The sequence below is a fragment of the Cupressus sempervirens genome, chromosome 4, assembly GCF_028749045.1.
Source record: "Cupressus sempervirens isolate cs-2001-9-10 chromosome 4, ASM2874904v1, whole genome shotgun sequence".
Classification (NCBI taxonomy): Eukaryota; Viridiplantae; Streptophyta; class Pinopsida; order Cupressales; family Cupressaceae; genus Cupressus; species Cupressus sempervirens.
The window spans coordinates 233,570,123-233,588,854 of record NC_143121.1 but is presented as its reverse complement, the minus strand read 5'-3'; the positions used below and the strand labels follow the sequence as shown (position 1 = coordinate 233,588,854).

General features: G+C 37.8%; 1 protein-coding gene across 1 annotated transcript; it reads left to right on the top strand.

The window, feature by feature from the left end:
• Positions 1-16,991: 16,991 nt before the first annotated feature.
• LOC149560873 (cytochrome P450 78A4-like) lies at positions 16,992-18,728 on the top strand. The gene is made up of 2 exons (XM_089823693.1): positions 16,992-18,011; positions 18,090-18,728. The coding sequence occupies exons 1-2, from the start codon at positions 16,992-16,994 to the stop codon at positions 18,726-18,728; spliced, it is 1,659 nt and encodes a 552-aa protein (XP_089679819.1).
• Positions 18,729-18,732: the final 4 nt, after the last annotated feature.

Sequence of the window (18,732 nt, the reverse complement as noted above, 5' to 3'; positions counted from 1 at the left end):
TTATTTAGAGTTATAAACTCACAAAAAATATTTTTGTCGTATGTCAGAGGGATGGAGATGGTGAATTAAGTATGGACGAAATTCAGCCATCCAAGTGAACATGTAGCCTTTAATTGTAAATGAACACTCCTAGATTGTACTCAAAATAAATCTACATTCCTCATGTATCTACTAAATAAATTATTTAATCTTCTCATGAACATTATAGCGAAAGATAAACTATATGTAATAAATCATAATTGTGTGAGAATTGATGCCCAATCTTTACTCATGAGTAGTCAGAAGCATTCCATATTTCTATGCCACTTGTACTTCCTTCGTACATAATTTTCTGAATTGCAATGAAAATTAATTAAAATATAATTTGTTCAGTTGCCAACAAAATAAATTTAAATATCTTATACTCAAATAAAAAGCATTCAAACTATCATTATTATTAACCAATAAATCTTATTGAATTATTTTAACAAAAAAATGAATATTAATTGAAAATAGTAAAATTTAAAAGTATTATTTGTTAACATTAATTAATATGTGTGCTCAGTTTTTAAATTTCAAAAAATACACATAGAGGCTAATGTTACTATTTAATAATTTATTAGATTTTTTAAATATTTTTAATAATAAATCACAATATCCTTTGAAAAATATTTTTTTAATTTTTTTATTAAAAGTGCAGTAAAAATTCTATCAAGACAAGAAGAGATACAAATTGCAAAGCTTAACAAAGAGCTCTATCCCAATCAACCAGGTCATCAATTTCATGAGATCAAACACCCCCTATCCATAACATTCCAATCTTGTACATGATTAGAGACCCATTTAGAAAAGCAATCTGCAACTCCATTCCACTCTCTAGGGATGTAAGTAAGACAAATAGTGTCCAAAGTTCTACAAAAGAAAATAATTTGATTAAGAGCTGAAGCTAGAGCCCAACTAACATCCTCAAGCACCTGCAATGTGGGAAAGTTCACCACCACTCGGGAGTCAGACTCACAGATAATCCTTCACCATCCTTCAAACAACATTGTTCCATAGCATGTAAAAATACCAGAGCCTCCATAAGATTTTTAGTACCTAGTGGCCTCCTCGAACAAAGAAGGCAAGGAAGACATCTAAAGACCTTCAAAAGTAAACAAAGTATAAATATAGCTCTGATGCCAACAAGATTGCACTATTTTATGAAAAAAGGTAGTGTTTATATCACCCTCCTGGAGCCAATCAACTCTGGCCTTTTGATTCCAATATATTTCCTCACGGAGCTTTCATTCCTCTAGATCTTTGGAGGCAATGGATTCAATTTTACCCAAAGCCTTAGAGAAACCAAGATACCCTAATCTACCTGGTAATGACAACAAGACGCTCATAAGATTTCCCTTTCATGGTATGAAGTTTCCCAAAACATTCTCTATTCCATTTTTTGAGCTTTATTTTGACATATTGAAGCTTTTAGATAAAGAATACACAGTAGTACCATAGGCAAGGGCATCATCTCTCTAGCAGCCAGCCATAAGATCATAAAGAGAGCAGAGTTGAAGCCATGTTAATTGAGAACTAAATGGAGGATTCTTAGGAATAATAATTCTAGTAGAAGAAAGTTTAATTTTCTAATGATCATAATCCTACCAGTCTAGAATTTTTGAAGAGATTAAGAGAGCCAGTAAACCAAAAGTGGAAAACTATGGGACAATTAGTATTAGCAATGCTAAAATCATAGTTAATAATTTATTAGATTATTTAAATCTTCTTAATAATAAATCATAGTATCATTTGAAACATTATTTTTTTAGTTTTTTACTAAAAATGTGGTAAAAATTTTATTAAGACAAGAAGAGATACAAAAGGGAGAGCTCTATCTCAATTAACAAGGTCATCAATTTCACCAAATCAAACGCCCCCTATCCATAACATTCCAATCTTACACATGATTAGAGACCCAGTAAGCCAAGCAGTGCACAACTCCATTCCACTCCCAAGGGATGTAAGTAAAACAAATAGAGTCCAGAGTTCTACAAAAGAAAGGAATTTGATTAACAACTGAAGCTAGAGGCCAACTAACATCCGTAACGATATACAACGTAAGAAAGTTCACCACCACTTGGGAGTCAGACTCATGGATAATTCTTCACCATCCTTTCTAACAACATTGTTCCACAGCATGTAAAATGACTTGAACCTCCATATTATTTTTAGTACCTGTGGCCTCCTCGAACAAAGAAGGCAACGAAGACAGCTAAGGATCTTCAAAAGTAACCAAAGAATAAATATGGCTCTAATGCCAACAAGCTTGCACTATTTTATGAAAAAGGGCAGCGTTTATATCACCCTTCTAGAGAAAATCAACTCTAACCTTTTGCTTCCAATATAGTTCCTCACGAAGCTCCCATTCCCCCAGATCTTTAGAGGCAATGGATTCAGCTTTACCCAAAGCCTTAGAGGAACCAAGGTCCTTAATATGCCTGGTAATAACAACAAGATGCTCCTAAGTTGTCTCTTTCATGGTATGAAGATTCTCAAAACATTCATTATTCCATTTTTCTAGATTTCTTTCAACATGTTGAATCTTTTTAGAGAAAGAATACATAGCAATACAATAGGCAGGGGCGCCATCTCTCCACCAGCCAACCATTAGATCATAATGAGAGGAGTCTTGAAGACACATCAATTGAGATCTAAATATAGGATTCTTAGGAATAATCATTCCAGTAGAAGAAAGATTAATTTTCTAATGATCATAACCCCACTAGTCTAGAATTTTGCAAGAGATAGTAAGAATGCCACTAACCCAAAAGTGAGAAACGAAGAATCTATCCAAATGTTCAAAGATAGCTTCAGCCCAAAATTGTCTATTATTTTAGGTAGATATCCCATTAACTGGTTGGATATTACGAAGATGTAACATATCATTATTTTGATGAGGGAGATTATAGGAAGGACTTAACCAAGCTAAACCACCCCTTTTCTCCTCAAGACTTGGAACTGAATTGAAATCTCCAACTAAATCCCAAGGATGGTAAGGATGATAATTTCTTACATACCGACTATGTGACCAAATACCCACCTTTCCCACATAGTCTATATGTGCATAGTCATAAGTAATAAAATTAAGGGTAGAGTGGAAAGATATCCAATAAAGAGGAGAGACTCAAATAAGAGTTTAGTCTCCTAGACAAATAATAATAATATGGAGAATACTCAATCATAAACTTGTGACTATCCCTTAGTCTATGGATGTTATTCAACCCTTGAAAATTCTATGACTGAATAATCATCACCGATTAGAGTGGGGGAGTTGAGTATCCAAGGGTTTCATAACCCCATACTCTATCAACACATCTCCTACTATTTTGATCTTCTACTGATCCTTTTTCTATCGAACCTTTTTTAAAGAAGTAAAAAGAAACCTTCTTAAAAGGATTTCACATCAAATTCAAAGGTAGCGAAGACTCCTTACCCTTCCTAGATGCTAGCACATACTTAACCACGTATTCCAAAATGATTTCATCATATCGAGGTACAACTAGAGTTGCCGAAGCTCTATACTCATAAGACATAGGGATCTCACTCTTCTCATGAACCACCACCTAGGAAGCCACAAAAAAAAAAAAAAGGGTGGAACTCTTGCATTTGAGCCAATCGAATCAAAAGAGAATGTAGGAGGTATACCTTCCTTTAGGGCCATACTATAAAACACCTCAAATCAATATTTTACTCTTTAAAGGGTCTTTCCTATCCATGTCCCTTAGCTTGTGGACAAACAAAAATAGATTCATCCTTATCTTGGCCAACCTCAGTCACTTGGGCTTTACATTTACCTGAAGTATCCAATTGAATATTCCCCTTGGCTGAATTATGCATCTGATATTTTCCTTTTCCTGCATTATTCATCTTGTCGCCATTGTTACCATCTGAAAAACCATCACCCACCTTAGAAGATGAATCCGAAGGGCACTGATGTTGTAAATGATCATACTCATGACATATCTAACACTAGAAGGGGAACTATTCTTAATCTAGTTGTTGCACCCAGGAAGAAGAAAAAAGGACAAATATCCAAATGTAGTTTCTTCAGATTATTATATCTTCATTATTTCTGTGATAACATGAAAATTGATCTCCTACTTAATAGTTCCTATTTAACAATAAATTGTTACTACACTTCATTCAAGTCTTCTTGCTACAATTTAGTTCCTATTTAACAAAAAATTGTGCCAAATTAGGATGTTAGAACAGACACTAATTTTAAAAAGAATTAGAGGAGAGAAGAAATAAATATCTATTAGCATCATATAACATATTCTATAGAATTCCACATTGCATGATTTCTAATGCAATCTATGAGCTACACATGATAGGGATGTTTATTAATAAATTAAAATGTATTATAAAACTATTCTATATATATAACCCATGGTCATGTTGAATCCCCAAAATACTAAGAGGATGGGGTTGAATCATTCCCAAAATTATCAAAATTAATTCACTTGCTAAATTTTAATTGTCAGACAATCAAACAATATAGCCATACATAACATGAGAAAAAGAGGACATCAATATTTTATTGCATGAATTGATTCCTTTTAGGATCAACATATAGACTTGACACACTTTGTTTGTCCTTCACATATTTCCATATCCTTTCAGGATCCCATTGCATACTTATCTTGAGCTGAGGTGGCAATTCATGATTGACTCCAGGCAAATTCAAGTCCTGGGTTTGAATTTTCAAATGAAGAAAATTTTGTTTCATGCAACTGCTTCTTCTCCTTTCACACATCTACATTTTTCCATTTTCTTCTTCTGGTGGCTGCTTTTTCTTCTTCACACTTGCGTTTTCTTTCAGGACTCAGTTTGCAAAGGCAGAGGCTTTCACGATGGTTTGTAGAGGTAGGAGACACTGATACATGTCATATCTATATCTCCTCATATTTATTTGTATATATAACCAAGAGGATAGACCAAACACATACATATATATTATTCTCATTCTTATTAGTTGTGTTGGCCAAGAATTTGACATGTTAAGCTTCCTAAGGGGTGGGATTAGGTGCTATTTCTAGTGGTCTTGTGCTTTCTCTTATCTTTGTCATAGGAATTTTTTATTTTTCTGAATTATTTGGTCTAGTTTGCCAATTTTTATCATGTCAAATTTTTCTTATCTAGAATAGTTATAATTTTTTACTCTTTTAAATATTTCATGCAATTTTCTACTTTATGGGTTTGGATTTCCTTTAAAACCTATATTTACCTAAATCTATAAAAATTGTGTCGGCCAACTCCAATTATTAATTATTTGGTTGGGGTAAATCATTACATGTAATGTCCCCTTTCTAGCATTCATAGCATGATGTTTCCCTTAGCCTATTTCCCCACAGTCCCGCAGGCTAACTAGGACATTAAAGGGGCTTAGAGGCCATTTGGCCTAAATAGTTTCAGTTGCAGGTCTTTCTGAGGGGTTCTGAGGCAACTTTGGGCATACTTACTATTTATAGTAAGTCATCTTGGACATGGCCGGACATTCAGTCATAGTGGTATGTCGATGGTAATTGTTTAAAATTGACAGGAAAACTTATTTATCATTGATAAGATTTATTATGCATTGATAAAGCCATTTTATAAAGTTAAATTTAAATATTTAACTTTATTAATGCATAGACTGTAGTTTGTGGGAAATATTTAAATTAAAAGAGTTCCCTTTATTTTTATAACACATTAGAGACATAAGGTACATAAAGCGAGTTATGTTTTATCCCACATTGAGAAAATGAAGGATTGAGCTCTTGTGAGAACACTATAAAAGAAATGGAAGAGCTTTTTTTTGTATGCTTGGATGAAGATTAATGTTATGTTGCTGGATATCTAATTATCGGTCTTGGAGGATGGAATCCCTCTTTGCTAGAATTCTCTTCATTGTTGGAAGACACAGTCAGGAGGATCAAGGGTGTTTTCACTTCAGGAAACACACTGGGTTTCATTTGGGGCGTTTGCATAAAGAAATTTACAAGGGTTTGAGGTGCAGATCTGAAGTTAGTTATTTCTATAGTGCCGCATGAACAGTATTTTTCTATAGTTGGCATGAACAGTATTTTGCTACAGTACGGTGTGAACAATGTTGGTATCAAGTTTACTTGTTTTTTCGGCTGATTAGAAGTTTAGAGGGCTGGCCGACTACATCTGCAAAATATTACGGCAACTAATTCCAGGTTTCTTCTGTCAAATTTTGATATTTTGCATAATAATTGTTGAATACAAGTCTGAATAGTTGTTGTAGCCTTTAAGGCAGTTGTAAGTGCACATCTACATTTAAAAATCACCCTTTATTAGCAGATTGAAAGAGTTTCCAAATTTTTCATTTACTATTGAATGTGTGCCAAGTGTTTGTGAAAGTGTTATGATGTGTATTATGCATTTTAATGTCACTTCATAGTTGTTCGTAAATCTACTCATTGGAAAGCAATTTATTGAGGAAATCAGCTTTATGAGTTTGCATACAAAGTGTTTGACAATATTCCTTAAGTTATATTTCTGCAAGTCAAAGTTCAAATCAGGGGAGGATATTACAGTGGTATCAGAGCTATAAGTCCTGCCATCCTGTGGAGGTCTTATAGGAAATTTGGAACTAGTGGATAGAGGAGAAAGTGTTTGATGAAATGTCAAAACACTAAAATCAGAGCATTTATGTTTGAGCATGCGACAGGGGCCTTATAATTTCCGCAATACCAGAGCAAGACAAAGTAGGAGTTCAGACCTGCAAAGCAAACAGTCTAGTTCATCCATACAGGGGGGTATAGAATCCAGTCATACAGACACAGTGGAGGTATTCTTTGATCAAGACAGCAATATGGGTGACCAAGATGACAGGAATACAAGATTAGTTGGAGGCGGGAATGCCGGTCCAGAGCCTGGAGAGGAAAGATTCTTACAGTTATTAGAGACCTTGGTACAGGGTCAGCGAGTAGCAGAACAAAGGGCACAGGAACAGAATCAGAGATTGGATCTTATGATGCAGATGATGGCTTGTCAAATGGGGTTGAATGCTAACATGGGTGGAGGAAATAATCAGAATGGTAACAATCAGAATGGAAATCATCAGGATGGGACACATAATGGAGATGAACAAGTTGGGAAAAATTTCGGTCATGCACCCAAGCGAGCTAGAACAGTGAGTTCAAGGCCCATGATTCCTACATTTCCTCCTAGAGCTCCAGAGCAGCTTGTACCATAGCCCCAGATTACTGATATACAAGACCATTTGAGGAGAGATTGGGAAGCCAGAGGGCCAGATTTTACTGCTACAATTACCTTTAGGGAGTATATGGATGTGTGGATGAAACATATGCCACGTGGACATGACAGGAACCAGAGCTATGAGCTACGGAAGAAAGTAGGGAGACTTGAGTTACCATATTATGATGGCTCAGGAAAGTCTACAGCAAGATCTTGGGTTCAAAAGCTTGACACATACTTTCAATTGAACCCTATGCTCGAGGAATAAGCTATTAAGTATGCAGCAATTCATTTGGATGGGTTAGCACACGAGTGGTGGCATCATGGTATGGTCACTATGGGACATGCACACATTACCTCATATGTGGAGTTTATAGAGAGGCTGATTGAACGTTTTGATAGGAAGGATCTAGAACTCCATTTCAAGGAGTTAGCTCAGCTTAAACAGTGGGGATCATTGGAAACATACATTTCAGAGGTTCAAAAACTTGCAGTGTTAGTAACAGATGTATCTGAACGGAGGATACTAGTTCTATTTATGGATGGGTTAGCTGATCCGTTGAGAGGGTGGATTAAAGCTCTCAACCCTCCCACTTTGCAGGAAGCCATTAAGAAAGCTCGTGACATGGATTCCTCTTCATCTTCAAAAAATAAATTCCAGGCAAAGAGTTTCCCTTCAAGGAAAGATAAGGACAGGAAACCTTTTCATAAAGAGGTTCAACCAACTAAGGAGGAAAGTAAGAGGTTGGACAATGAGACACTTAATGATCTCAGGAAGAAGAAGCTTTGTTTTCATTGCAGGGAGCCTTGGGATTTGTCACATAAGTGTCCATTGAAAGCAAAAGCTAAGCAGATGGAGTACTTTTCAGCCGAAGAGTCAGTAGATGGAGATTCAGAGTAGTCATCCGAATCAGATGGAGATGATGATAGTTCTTCACAGGAGGAAGCACACGGTGATAGCACGATAGCTCATTTTTCAAGTATACAGGAGGCTGTCACTTTCAGAGTTAGGGGAACCTTGGATGGACAGAGAGTTGTGGCACTCATTGATACAGGGGCGACACATAACTTCATTGATGAGAAGTTTGTGACACCCAGAGGGCTACATACAGAGGAGCATAGGGGATTTAAGGTGATGGTTGTCGATGGCTTCAAAATTGATTGTACCAAGAAAATCTCCAACTTGCAGCTTTGTTTGGGAGATTATGACATGACAGGAGATTTCTTTATGGTCAACATTGGTGATCAGGATATGGTGCTTGGGATGAACTGGATAAAGTCTCTGGTAGAGTTTACATTTAACCTTGAGAAAATGGAAATGAGGTTTGAGGAAAATGGTAAGAAGATAGTGCTCAGAGGTTTGTCAGATGGGAGACTTCGAGTGGTGTCACTCAAGCGGATCCAGAGTTTCTTTAGACATGATCAGGTGCAGTGGGCAGCAGAGTTTAGAGTAATGCCTGAGATGATAGAGTAGCATAAACTAGAGTATCCACCTAATGTACAAAAAATAATAACCAAACATGCTAAGGTGTTTAGTGAGATACCTCCAGGGAGACCCCCGGATTGGGGAATCGAGCATGTTATTGAATTAGAGGAAGGGGCTAAGCCAGTTATCATCACACCTTACTGCCATCCGAAGAGATATAAGGATGAAATAGAAAAGGCAATTAAGGAGTTGATTGACATGGGGCACATACGGCCAAGCAAAAGTCCTTTCGCTTCTTCAGTACTATTGGTGAAGAAGAAGGATGGTACAATGAGGATGTGCATTGATTATAGGGAGCTAAACAAGAAGACAATCAAGAACTGATACCCTATCCCACGCATTGATGAGCTTATTGATGAATTGCATGGTGCATGCTACTTCTCCAAGATTGATTTGAGATCCGGCTACCATCAGATATGGGTTAGAGAGGTGGATGTGGAGAAGACAGCTTTTAGATGCCACTATGGACATTTTGAGTTCTTAGTCATGCCCTTTGGGTTGACAAATGCCCCTGCCACTTTCCAGTCCTGTATGAATAGAGTGTTCAGAGATTAGTTCAGGAAGTTTGTGTTGATATTTTTTGATGATATACTGATATACAGTCATACTTGGGAGGAACATTTGAAGCATATTGATACAGTGCTCAGTATTCTAGAGAGGGAGTCATTATATGCCAAGATGAGTAAATGTGAGTTTGGGATGACAGAGTTGCTCTATCTAGAGCATATTATTAGTGCAGGAAGTGTTCGGGTTGACCTAGAAAAGATCAGGGCCATTCTGGATTGGCCACCGCCGAGGAACACTTCACAACTCAAGGGATTTCTCGGGCTTTGTGGGTTCTACCGTAGATTTGTGAAGGGATTTTCACAGATAACAACACCACTTACATATTTGACATGGAAACATAGTTTCAAGTGGTTAGAGAGGGCTCGGGATTGTTTTGACAGGTTTAAGGAGCTGATGAGTACATGTCCTATTTTAGCCATTCCAGATTTCACCAGGCCTTTTGAGCTACAGTGTGATGCCTCGGGAGAGGGCATAGGAGTTGTTATCATGCAAGACAAACATCCCATCGCATATGAGAGTAGAAAATTATGAGGTGTGGAGAGAACCTACAGCATCTACGAAAAAGAGATGCTAGCAATCATGCACGCGCTAGCTAAGTTCAGGCAGTACTTAGTGGGAAGCCGATTCACAGTAAAAATAGATCATAATAGCTTGAAACATTTCCTTGGATAGAAGGACCTTAATGACAGGCAACAGAAATGGGTGAGTAAATTATAGGCCTATGATTTTGACATAGCCCATGTCAAAGGGAAGAAAAATATTGTTGCAGATGCTTTATCTAGAAGGCCTCATTTGCTTGCTATTGGGATAGTCATGGATGATTGGAGAGAGATGATCTTGGCAGAATATGCTAAGGATAGTTGGGCATATAGCATTAAGGGAGCTATTCAAGATAGTCGATACACTATCATAAATGATCTGATCATCTACAAGGAAAGGATTTATTTAGTACCCGGGTCTGCTATGAAGCAGAAGATTTTGAGGGCATTTCATGATTCACCAATGGTAGGACATCTCGAATTCTTTAAGACATATCGACAGGTGAGAGAGCGCTTCACTTGGAAAGGACTCAAATCAGAGGTGCTTCAATTTGTTAGGGAATGCCCTGTGTGTCAGCAGAACAAATAGGAACATTCTTTTTCGGGTGGTTTACTACAGCCCCTACCCATACCAGAGAAGAAGTGGGATAGCATTTCCATAGATTTTATCACAGGCCTCCCCAAGGCACAGGGTCGGGATTGTATCTTTGTTGTGGTAGACAGATTGACGAAATTTGCACATTTCTTTGCAATTTCGTCTACATATTCAGAAGCACAAACAGCAAAATTATTTTTTCGAGAGGTATTCAGACTACATGGGATACCATGGGGCATAGTCAGTGACAGAGACAGCAGATTTATGAGCCACTTTTGGCAAGAGTTGTTCAGGTTATGTGGAACAGAGCTCACTCTGAGTACCAGCTACCACCCCCAAACTGATGGGCAGACAGAGATAGTGAACAAATGGGTTGAGGGGTACCTTGGAAACTACATTGCAGGAGAGCAGAAGGCTTGTGTGAAGTGGCTACATCTAGGGGAGTACTGCTATAATACCTCTTTCCATATGTCTATTTAAATGTCCCCTTTTATGGCACTGTACGGGTATGATGCTCCTAATTTTTTGGATTTGTTATTTGGGGACAGCAGGGTGCCTAAGGCTAAGGATACTTTGCAGGAGTGTCAGGACATTATGCGATCCTTGAAAGAAAATTTGCAAAAGGCACAAAATCAGCAGAAGCAATATGCTGATCAGCACAGGGTTGAGAGGTCTTTTGAGGTGGGAGATATGGTGTACCTCATATTACAGCCGTATAGACAGTCCTCTCTCAAGAAGAGTGGAGCAAAGAAATTGAAACCACGCTACTATGGACCGTTCAAAGTAATCAGGAGAGTGGGCGAAGTAGCTTATGAGTTGGAGTTGCCTGCAGACAGTAAAGTGCATAATGTGTTCCATGTCTCACGCCTTAAGAAGGCATTGGGTCACAATGTGGTGCCTTTAGTAGTATTGCCACCTCTTGATGATGAGGTAAAGCTTATCTTGGTTCCCGAGGCCATACTTGACTCTAGGGAGAGGGTGCTTCAGAGGAGGACTATCAGGGAGTATCTAGTGAAGTGGAGGAACCTACCTGTCGAGGATGCTACTTGGGAAAAAGAGCAGATATTGCAGCATCCAGAGCTGAAATTGCTTGAGGACAAGCAATTTTGGGAAGGGTGGACTGTAATGTCCCCTTTCTAGCATTCATAGCATGATGTTGCCATTAGCCTATTTCCCCACAGTCCCGTAGGCTAACTAGGACATTAAAGGGGCTTAGAGGCCATTTGGCCTAAACAGTTTCAATTGCAGGTCTTTCTGAGGGGTTCTGAGGCAACTTTGGGCATACTTACTATTTATAGTAAGTCATCTTGGACATGGCCGTACATTCAGTCACAGTGGTATGTCGATGGTAATTGTTTAAAATCGACAGGAAAACTTATTTATCATTGATAAGATTTGTTATGCATTGATAAAGCCATTTTATAAAGTTAAATTTAAATATTTAACTTTATTAATGCATAGACTATAGTTTGTGGGAAATATTTAAATTAAAAGAGTTCCCTTTACTTTTATAACACATTGGAGACATAAGGTACATAAAGGGAGTTATGTTTTATCCCACATTGAGAAAATGAAGGATTGAGCTCTTGTGAGAACGCTATAAAAGAAATGGAAGAGCTTTTTTTTGTATGCTTGGATGAAGATTAATGTTATGTTGTTGGATATCTGATTATCGAGCTTGGAGGACGGAATCCCTCTTTGCTAGCATTCTCTTCGCTGTTGGAAGACACAGTCAGGAGGATCAAGGGTGTTTTCACTTCAGGAAACACATTGGGTTTCATTCGGGGCGTTTGCATAAAGAAATTTACAAGGGTTTGAGGTGCAGATCCGAAGTTAGTTATTGCTATAGTGCCGCATGAATAGTATTTTGCTACAGTCGGCATGAATAGTATTTTGCTATAGTATGGCGTGAACAGTGTTGGTATCAAGTTTACTTGTTTTTCTGGCTGATTAGAAGTTTAGAGGGCTGGCCGACTACATCTGCAAAATAATACGGAAACTAATTCCAAGTTTCTTCTGTCAAATTTTGATATTTTGCATAATAATTGTTGAATACAAGTCTGAATAGTTGTTGTAGCCTTTAAGGCAGCTGTAAGTGCACATCTACATTTAAAAATCACCCTTTATTAGCAGATTGAAAGAGTTTCTATGTTTTTCATATACTATTGAATATGTGCCAAGTGTTTGTGAAAATGTTATGATGTGTACTATGCATTTTAATGTCACTTCATAGTTGTTCGTAAATCTACTCATTGGAAAGCAATTTATTGAGGAAATCAGCTTTATGAGTTTGCATACAAAGTGTTTGACAATATTCCTTAAGTTAAATTTCTGCAAGTCAAAGTTCAAATCAGGGGAGGATATTACATTACACAATTTAGTATTAATATCCACTTGAGCCGGAGCAAATCATTATTATTGCAATGTTAATATCATAGCTAATAAACTATTGGATTACATCAACTTTTTATTTTGGAAACCCCAAAGAGGAAAAATTTGAGGGAGGCTTTCCTTTCAATACAATGGAACTAGTTATATAGAATTACAATTCCCACTACATGAATTACTCTCACCCTTCTCCATCAACGAAAAATTGTATTAAATAGATACTAACAAGATCTAATCAAAAGAATTTTATATACCTTAAGGAAATATTCCTTGTATTTTGTTGAGTTATAGATAATAAGCTTTTTAGTGATTATTTTAATTAGCTACACTAATCTTAGAGAACTGTAGTATAACAATAGGTAGAGCATTGAGGTACACACTTTGGAAAAAACCATTAGAAATCCTTTTAGTGATTTGTGCTGGAATTTAAGGGATACAAGTGTCTAAAATATCATAATTTCTTTATTACAAGTGTCTAAAATATCATATCAAAACCCATATCTAAAGTGAATCCTTGACTCTCTATTAGTTTCTTCTTTAATAGTCAGGTTCAATAGGGTTGCTTGAGGTTTGTTTTTATAATTGAGAGAGATATTTATTGAACTCTTAATGTGAGGGTTAATACCAACGTTGCTAAAGGAGCTCATATGTTTTACAAGGCTTACATCATGGGAGGCTCTTTGAAGTGAGTGGACGTGAAAAGTTGTAGAGAATCACTACAGGATAGAGATATAGAATTCATTCAAGAGGGACGGTTTGGAAAAATTAATTGATTCTATGGGAAGTCATATATCAACACTTTTGGAAAAAATCTCTAACTCTTAGTAGAAAGGTCAGGTGACCGTTGGTATCGTCAAAGTTTTGGTCACTCCTAAGTTGATAGGAGAAGTGACTGGTCTTCTCTGTGAAGTGGTGAAGGTTTAGAGGAAGGGCTCAGGAGATTATAGTAAATTAAAACATAAATTCTTTGAGGGCATGGAGAAGCTAGTCTGGATAAAATCTGGTAATAAATATTAATATTTATCCCTTTCTAGTTCCTTTTTCATTGTTTATTTGTGGGTCATGATATATTTCACCTTGGAAGGGAGTTTTACCACTTACTACTATTTAATATGTTGAGACACATTGAAAAATTAATATGACATTTTTTCTATACTCCTCGTTTGTTAACAGTATTAAAAATGGTGATAACCTGCCCAATCATCAGGGCTTGATTTTCATCTTGTATCACCATGTGTTTTCTCATCTTCTTGAGCTTAGTAGGTATTTAACCGATAAGGAAAGTCCTCCTCCCTTCCCTAAGTCCTCTATTATTATAGAGGAAATTTATTTAGATAAAGACCCCAATAAACATACTTCTAATTTCCTCCTATTCTCTATTGATAGAAAGGTGGTGCCTCACTATCTATTTTGGATTTTTCCTTTTCAAAGAAATATTCTTCTAGATGAATACACGTATCCAAGAAAAAGTTCAAAAAAAAATTAATATCTTCCAAACTTATTCTTTCACAAATGTATAGGGCATTTGAGAAGTTCTTTCACATTTTTTATGCATTCCTCCATAGTCAATCAAAGTTTTCTATGAACAATCACTTTCATTAAGAAATGGTCTATACAAACTAGGAATATAATATATTCTTTATATTTTATCACACATTCTTTAGGTATTATGTACCTATAGATGAGGAAACATTTCAATTATGTGACATATTTTTTGTATTTTTATTGCTCAGTATGCAGAGAATGGAGTTGAATTATTGATTCCGTGTGAGGGAAAATAAGTAGAATCATTCCTATCCTCTGCCACTTAATTTTCTCTCTTAATGTTTCAAATTCACTCTACAAGAGTTACTTTGGGAAAAAACTCTTTTCTACTTTAGCTCATAGAATTTTTTTTAATTTTAAAAACCAATTTGCATTAAGTCTAAAAGTCATATTTGTTTTACACCATGCATGACTATTTAGTCGAGCTGCAATGATAAACTAGTTTAGCATGTTTTCTAAGATTTTTTTAAAAGATACTTTTTTCATTTTTAATTCCAGCCAATATGTTTTTCCTAATACATGTTTCTTTATACCATCAACAAGTAAATCAAGAGAACATTGAAATCTAAAGTCAAAAATATATGAAATTAGATTAAAATGTCGCACATCTAATATTAACAACTACAAAAAGTAATTCTTGGTAATCTCAACAATTGAAAGCTTCTAACAGCTCTCCAAAAAATCCACCATTCTATTATGTGTTAGTATAGTTTATGATATTTTTTTGTTATTTTGAAGTGACCTTTATTTATAGTATTGATTCTTCTTATTTATTTGAAAACCAAAAATAGCTGAATTCTAATAACAATATCACAATTTTTAATCACAATTTGACTTGATTTAGAAAATGTCTACTTGTCAAATTTCTTTTTTTCACTCTCCGATATACAGAATTTATATTTACCATATTTAATATTTTCTATTACTATTTCAAAGAAGAATGAATTTATTATATGTTTGTTCAACAATTCTTTGAATGTGGATTAATATAGCTTGAATTTATTATATGTTTTCCAAAAATTCGTTGAATGTCGATTAATATAGCTTGCATGTTTAATTTTTATTTTAAATCTTTAGAATTTTGTGGAGTCAAGAGCTAGTTATCTTTCAAAATAATGTTAGCTTCCATAAAGTTGTAAGGGTTTCACTCATTCGTATTACATGAGGATGATAGTTGGGTCACACATATATTTTTTAATAATTCATATTGTATTCAAAATATTTGTATACAATCAGCTTGCTTATTTTTGAAGTAATGTTTAGTCGTGTGATAAAGAATATCAAGCTTATGACTGAATGATAGTTTGAATAAATTCAAGTGATCTATGCATGTGGGACCCAAAATTAATTTCTATTGTATCATGGTATGTTTAACATCTAAGGAGATTAGGATCAACTATAAAGATACTCGAAAATTTTAATCTCTTACTACTTTTTTTTCATAATAGTGTCAAAAGAACTATCAGTCTATGACACAAGGAGTATCATTTTTGGCGATATTTTACTCCCTTTAATGTTGATTCTCGAGTTGTGGATCTTGATCAAGAAATTCATGAAATTTTGAAGCCCCTACTCCTTAAGTAGATCATTTAGAGTTCTCAACTTCAAATTTTTTTATATTGTGTAGGAATTGCCTTAGTTTTAATATTTATATATTGTGTAAGTAGATCATATTGTTTAGGTGAGCTCAATGGCTATAGTTTTAAGTGCGTATATAATTTGAAAACTCATAATCATGAGAAGTGGAGCTCACATTAAAAATTATCAAATTCTTCTCACTACCCACTACAATGCAACATATTTTGTTCCAGCAATAAATTTATAATGAAATATTGAATGGAGAATAAATGAATAATCTCTACAACACATAGAAAGTAAATGAATTATTGATAAAAACTAAATAGTAAATGAAGAACAAAGGTGAAAATATTAAAACAAAATAAAAAATTTAATAATAACAATGAAAATGCAAAATTCTATAATTGATAACACTATTTCGAAGAACATGAAACAATACCAAGTATAACGTACATTTACTAAATATGCTAAGATCCCAAATTTTAAACCTCAAGCCTAGCCTAATGTCAACTCTCCCACTCTTGAACAAGTACAATCAACCGTAAGGTTTTGTACGATGGCTCTTTGGGAATAAAACCATCATCAATCTCGATGCATTTGCCTTGAATAGAAAATTGAATATGGAGCTCCAAATGGTTCCTGTGAACAAATAGGAATGGGCGTCAGTACCGGAAAGGGAAATTCGAAGAGAATAGGAAAAAGCTCCGTTCTGTTAGCTAGTGATTTCTTTCCTGTATTCACCCTAATAGCAGTGTAGCCCAGCTGGCTTCTTCTCCGGACGAACGAAATTTAAAACCGCCATGTTCCTCTCTAATTCCCGTGTGTTGGTAATATGTTTATTGGTTGTTGGAAATGCAGAAATTTCAAAAGCGAAAAATGGACGGTTGTGCTCCGCCATAGGAAACAGAGCTCTCCAGTTTTTTCTCTCCTCCTTCATTAGGCTTGGGGTTGGGAACTCTATAAAATGGCCCCAATCTAAGTCTCATTCACATCCACATAGAGCTTGTCACTGTTAAGGTCTCGCTAGTCCTCTGCATTTGTCATTGTCATTTCATCCTTTCGTGCAATGGAGAGTGGGAGTGGGAGCTCTGGAGGAGGAAGTTGGTGGCTCTATTATGCCATTCCTGTATTGGCCAAGGACGGGCGTGGGTACATGCTGCACAATGCTGATGACACGATCTTCTCTGCATGGCCACTGTACGCCGCAATTCTGCTGGTGGCCTCCTGCGCCGTTGTGGTTGCATGGATGAGCCCCGGAGGATGTGCATGGGCGGTGGCCAGAAAGAAGGGCGGCGCCGCCATTCCTGGGCCCAGGGGATTCCCCATCATAGGAAGCCTTATCGATATGAGCCGTGGCCTTGCCCATCGCAGGCTCGCTCAGCTGGCTCGCATCCATGGTGCCAAGAGACTCATGGCCTTCAGCTTAGGTTCCACTCCCGCCGTCATCACATCTGATCCCGAGGTGGCTCGAGAGTTGCTCAGCTCTGTCAATTTCTCGGACAGGCCGCTCAAGCAATCCGCCCAGCAGCTCATGTTCGGTCGAGCGATCGGCTTTGCTCCAAACGGTGAGTACTGGAGAATGCTCCGCCGGATTTCCGCCACCCATCTCTTCGCTCCCCGGAGGATCGCCGCCCACGAGCCCGGACGCCAAGCCGATTCCCTGGTCATGCTGAGCAACATTCACGACGAGTATGTTTCCGGCGGCGTTGTGCGGCTGCGCCGCCATTTGCAAGCTGCGGCGCTGAACAACATCATGGGCAGCGTTTTCGGGCGGAGGTTTGATATCTGCGGTGAGAGCGAGGAAGTGAAGAATCTGAGAGAGATGGTGGAGGAGGGATTCGAGCTTCTCGGGGCCTTCAACTGGGCCGACCATCTTCCCTGGCTCAGATTTCTCGATCCCCTCCGCATCCACTCCCGTTGCCAAACCCTCGTCCCACGCGTGAGAGGCTTCGTGAAGAACATCATCGAGGAGCACCGACTGAAAGATAAGGATCACGACACCGCCGACGCCGATTTTGTGGATGTTCTCTTGTCTCTGAATGGAGAGGACAAGCTGGACGACGAAGACATGATCTCTGTTCTCTGGGTATGATCGCATCTCGTCATTCTTGAATCCCGTTCCATGTTCTTCTTTCCTGACATTAATCGTCGCATGTTGTCGCAGGAGATGATATTTAGAGGCACTGACACCACGGCGCTGCTGACGGAGTGGACAATGGCGGAGATGGTACTGAACCCGGGAGCTCAGAGGAAGGTGCAGGAGGAACTCGACATTGTGGTGGGAAAGAGCAGGAGCGTGAGGGACTCGGACATATGCAAACTGCCATATCTGCAGGCGGTGGTGAAGGAGACGCTGAGAATGCACCCGCCCGGGCCACTCCTTTCATGGGCCAGACTCTCCACTCGGGACACCAATCTGGGAGATCATGGCAAGTTGTGCGTGCCAGCGGGTACCACGGCCATGGTGAACATGTGGTCGATAACACACGACCCCCTCATCTGGGATTCCCCCGACCAGTTCCGACCAGAGAGGTTTGTGGAGACCGAGGGAGGTGAGAATGTGGACGTGAGGGGGAGCGATCTGAGGCTTGCACCGTTTGGGGCGGGCCGTCGGGTCTGCCCTGGAAAGGCTCTGGGTCTTTCCACCGTCCACCTCTGGGTGGCCAAATTGATGCACCATTTCCACTGGGCTCAACACGAGCGGCACCCCGTGGACCTGTCCGAGGTGCTCAAGCTGTCCTGCGAGATGCTGCACCCACTTCACGCCGTTCCTCTCCATAGGGTTGATCTCAAACAACTCTGAGGAG

Bases quoted from the DNA above. Each gene is read 5' to 3' on its own strand.
- LOC149560873 (XM_089823693.1), top strand. From the start codon at position 16,992: ATGGAGAGTGGGAGTGGGAGCTCTGGAGGAGGAAGTTGGTGGCTCTAT. The intron at 18,012-18,089 runs GTATGATCGCAT...ATGTTGTCGCAG, and splicing joins ACATGATCTCTGTTCTCTGG to GAGATGATATTTAGAGGCAC.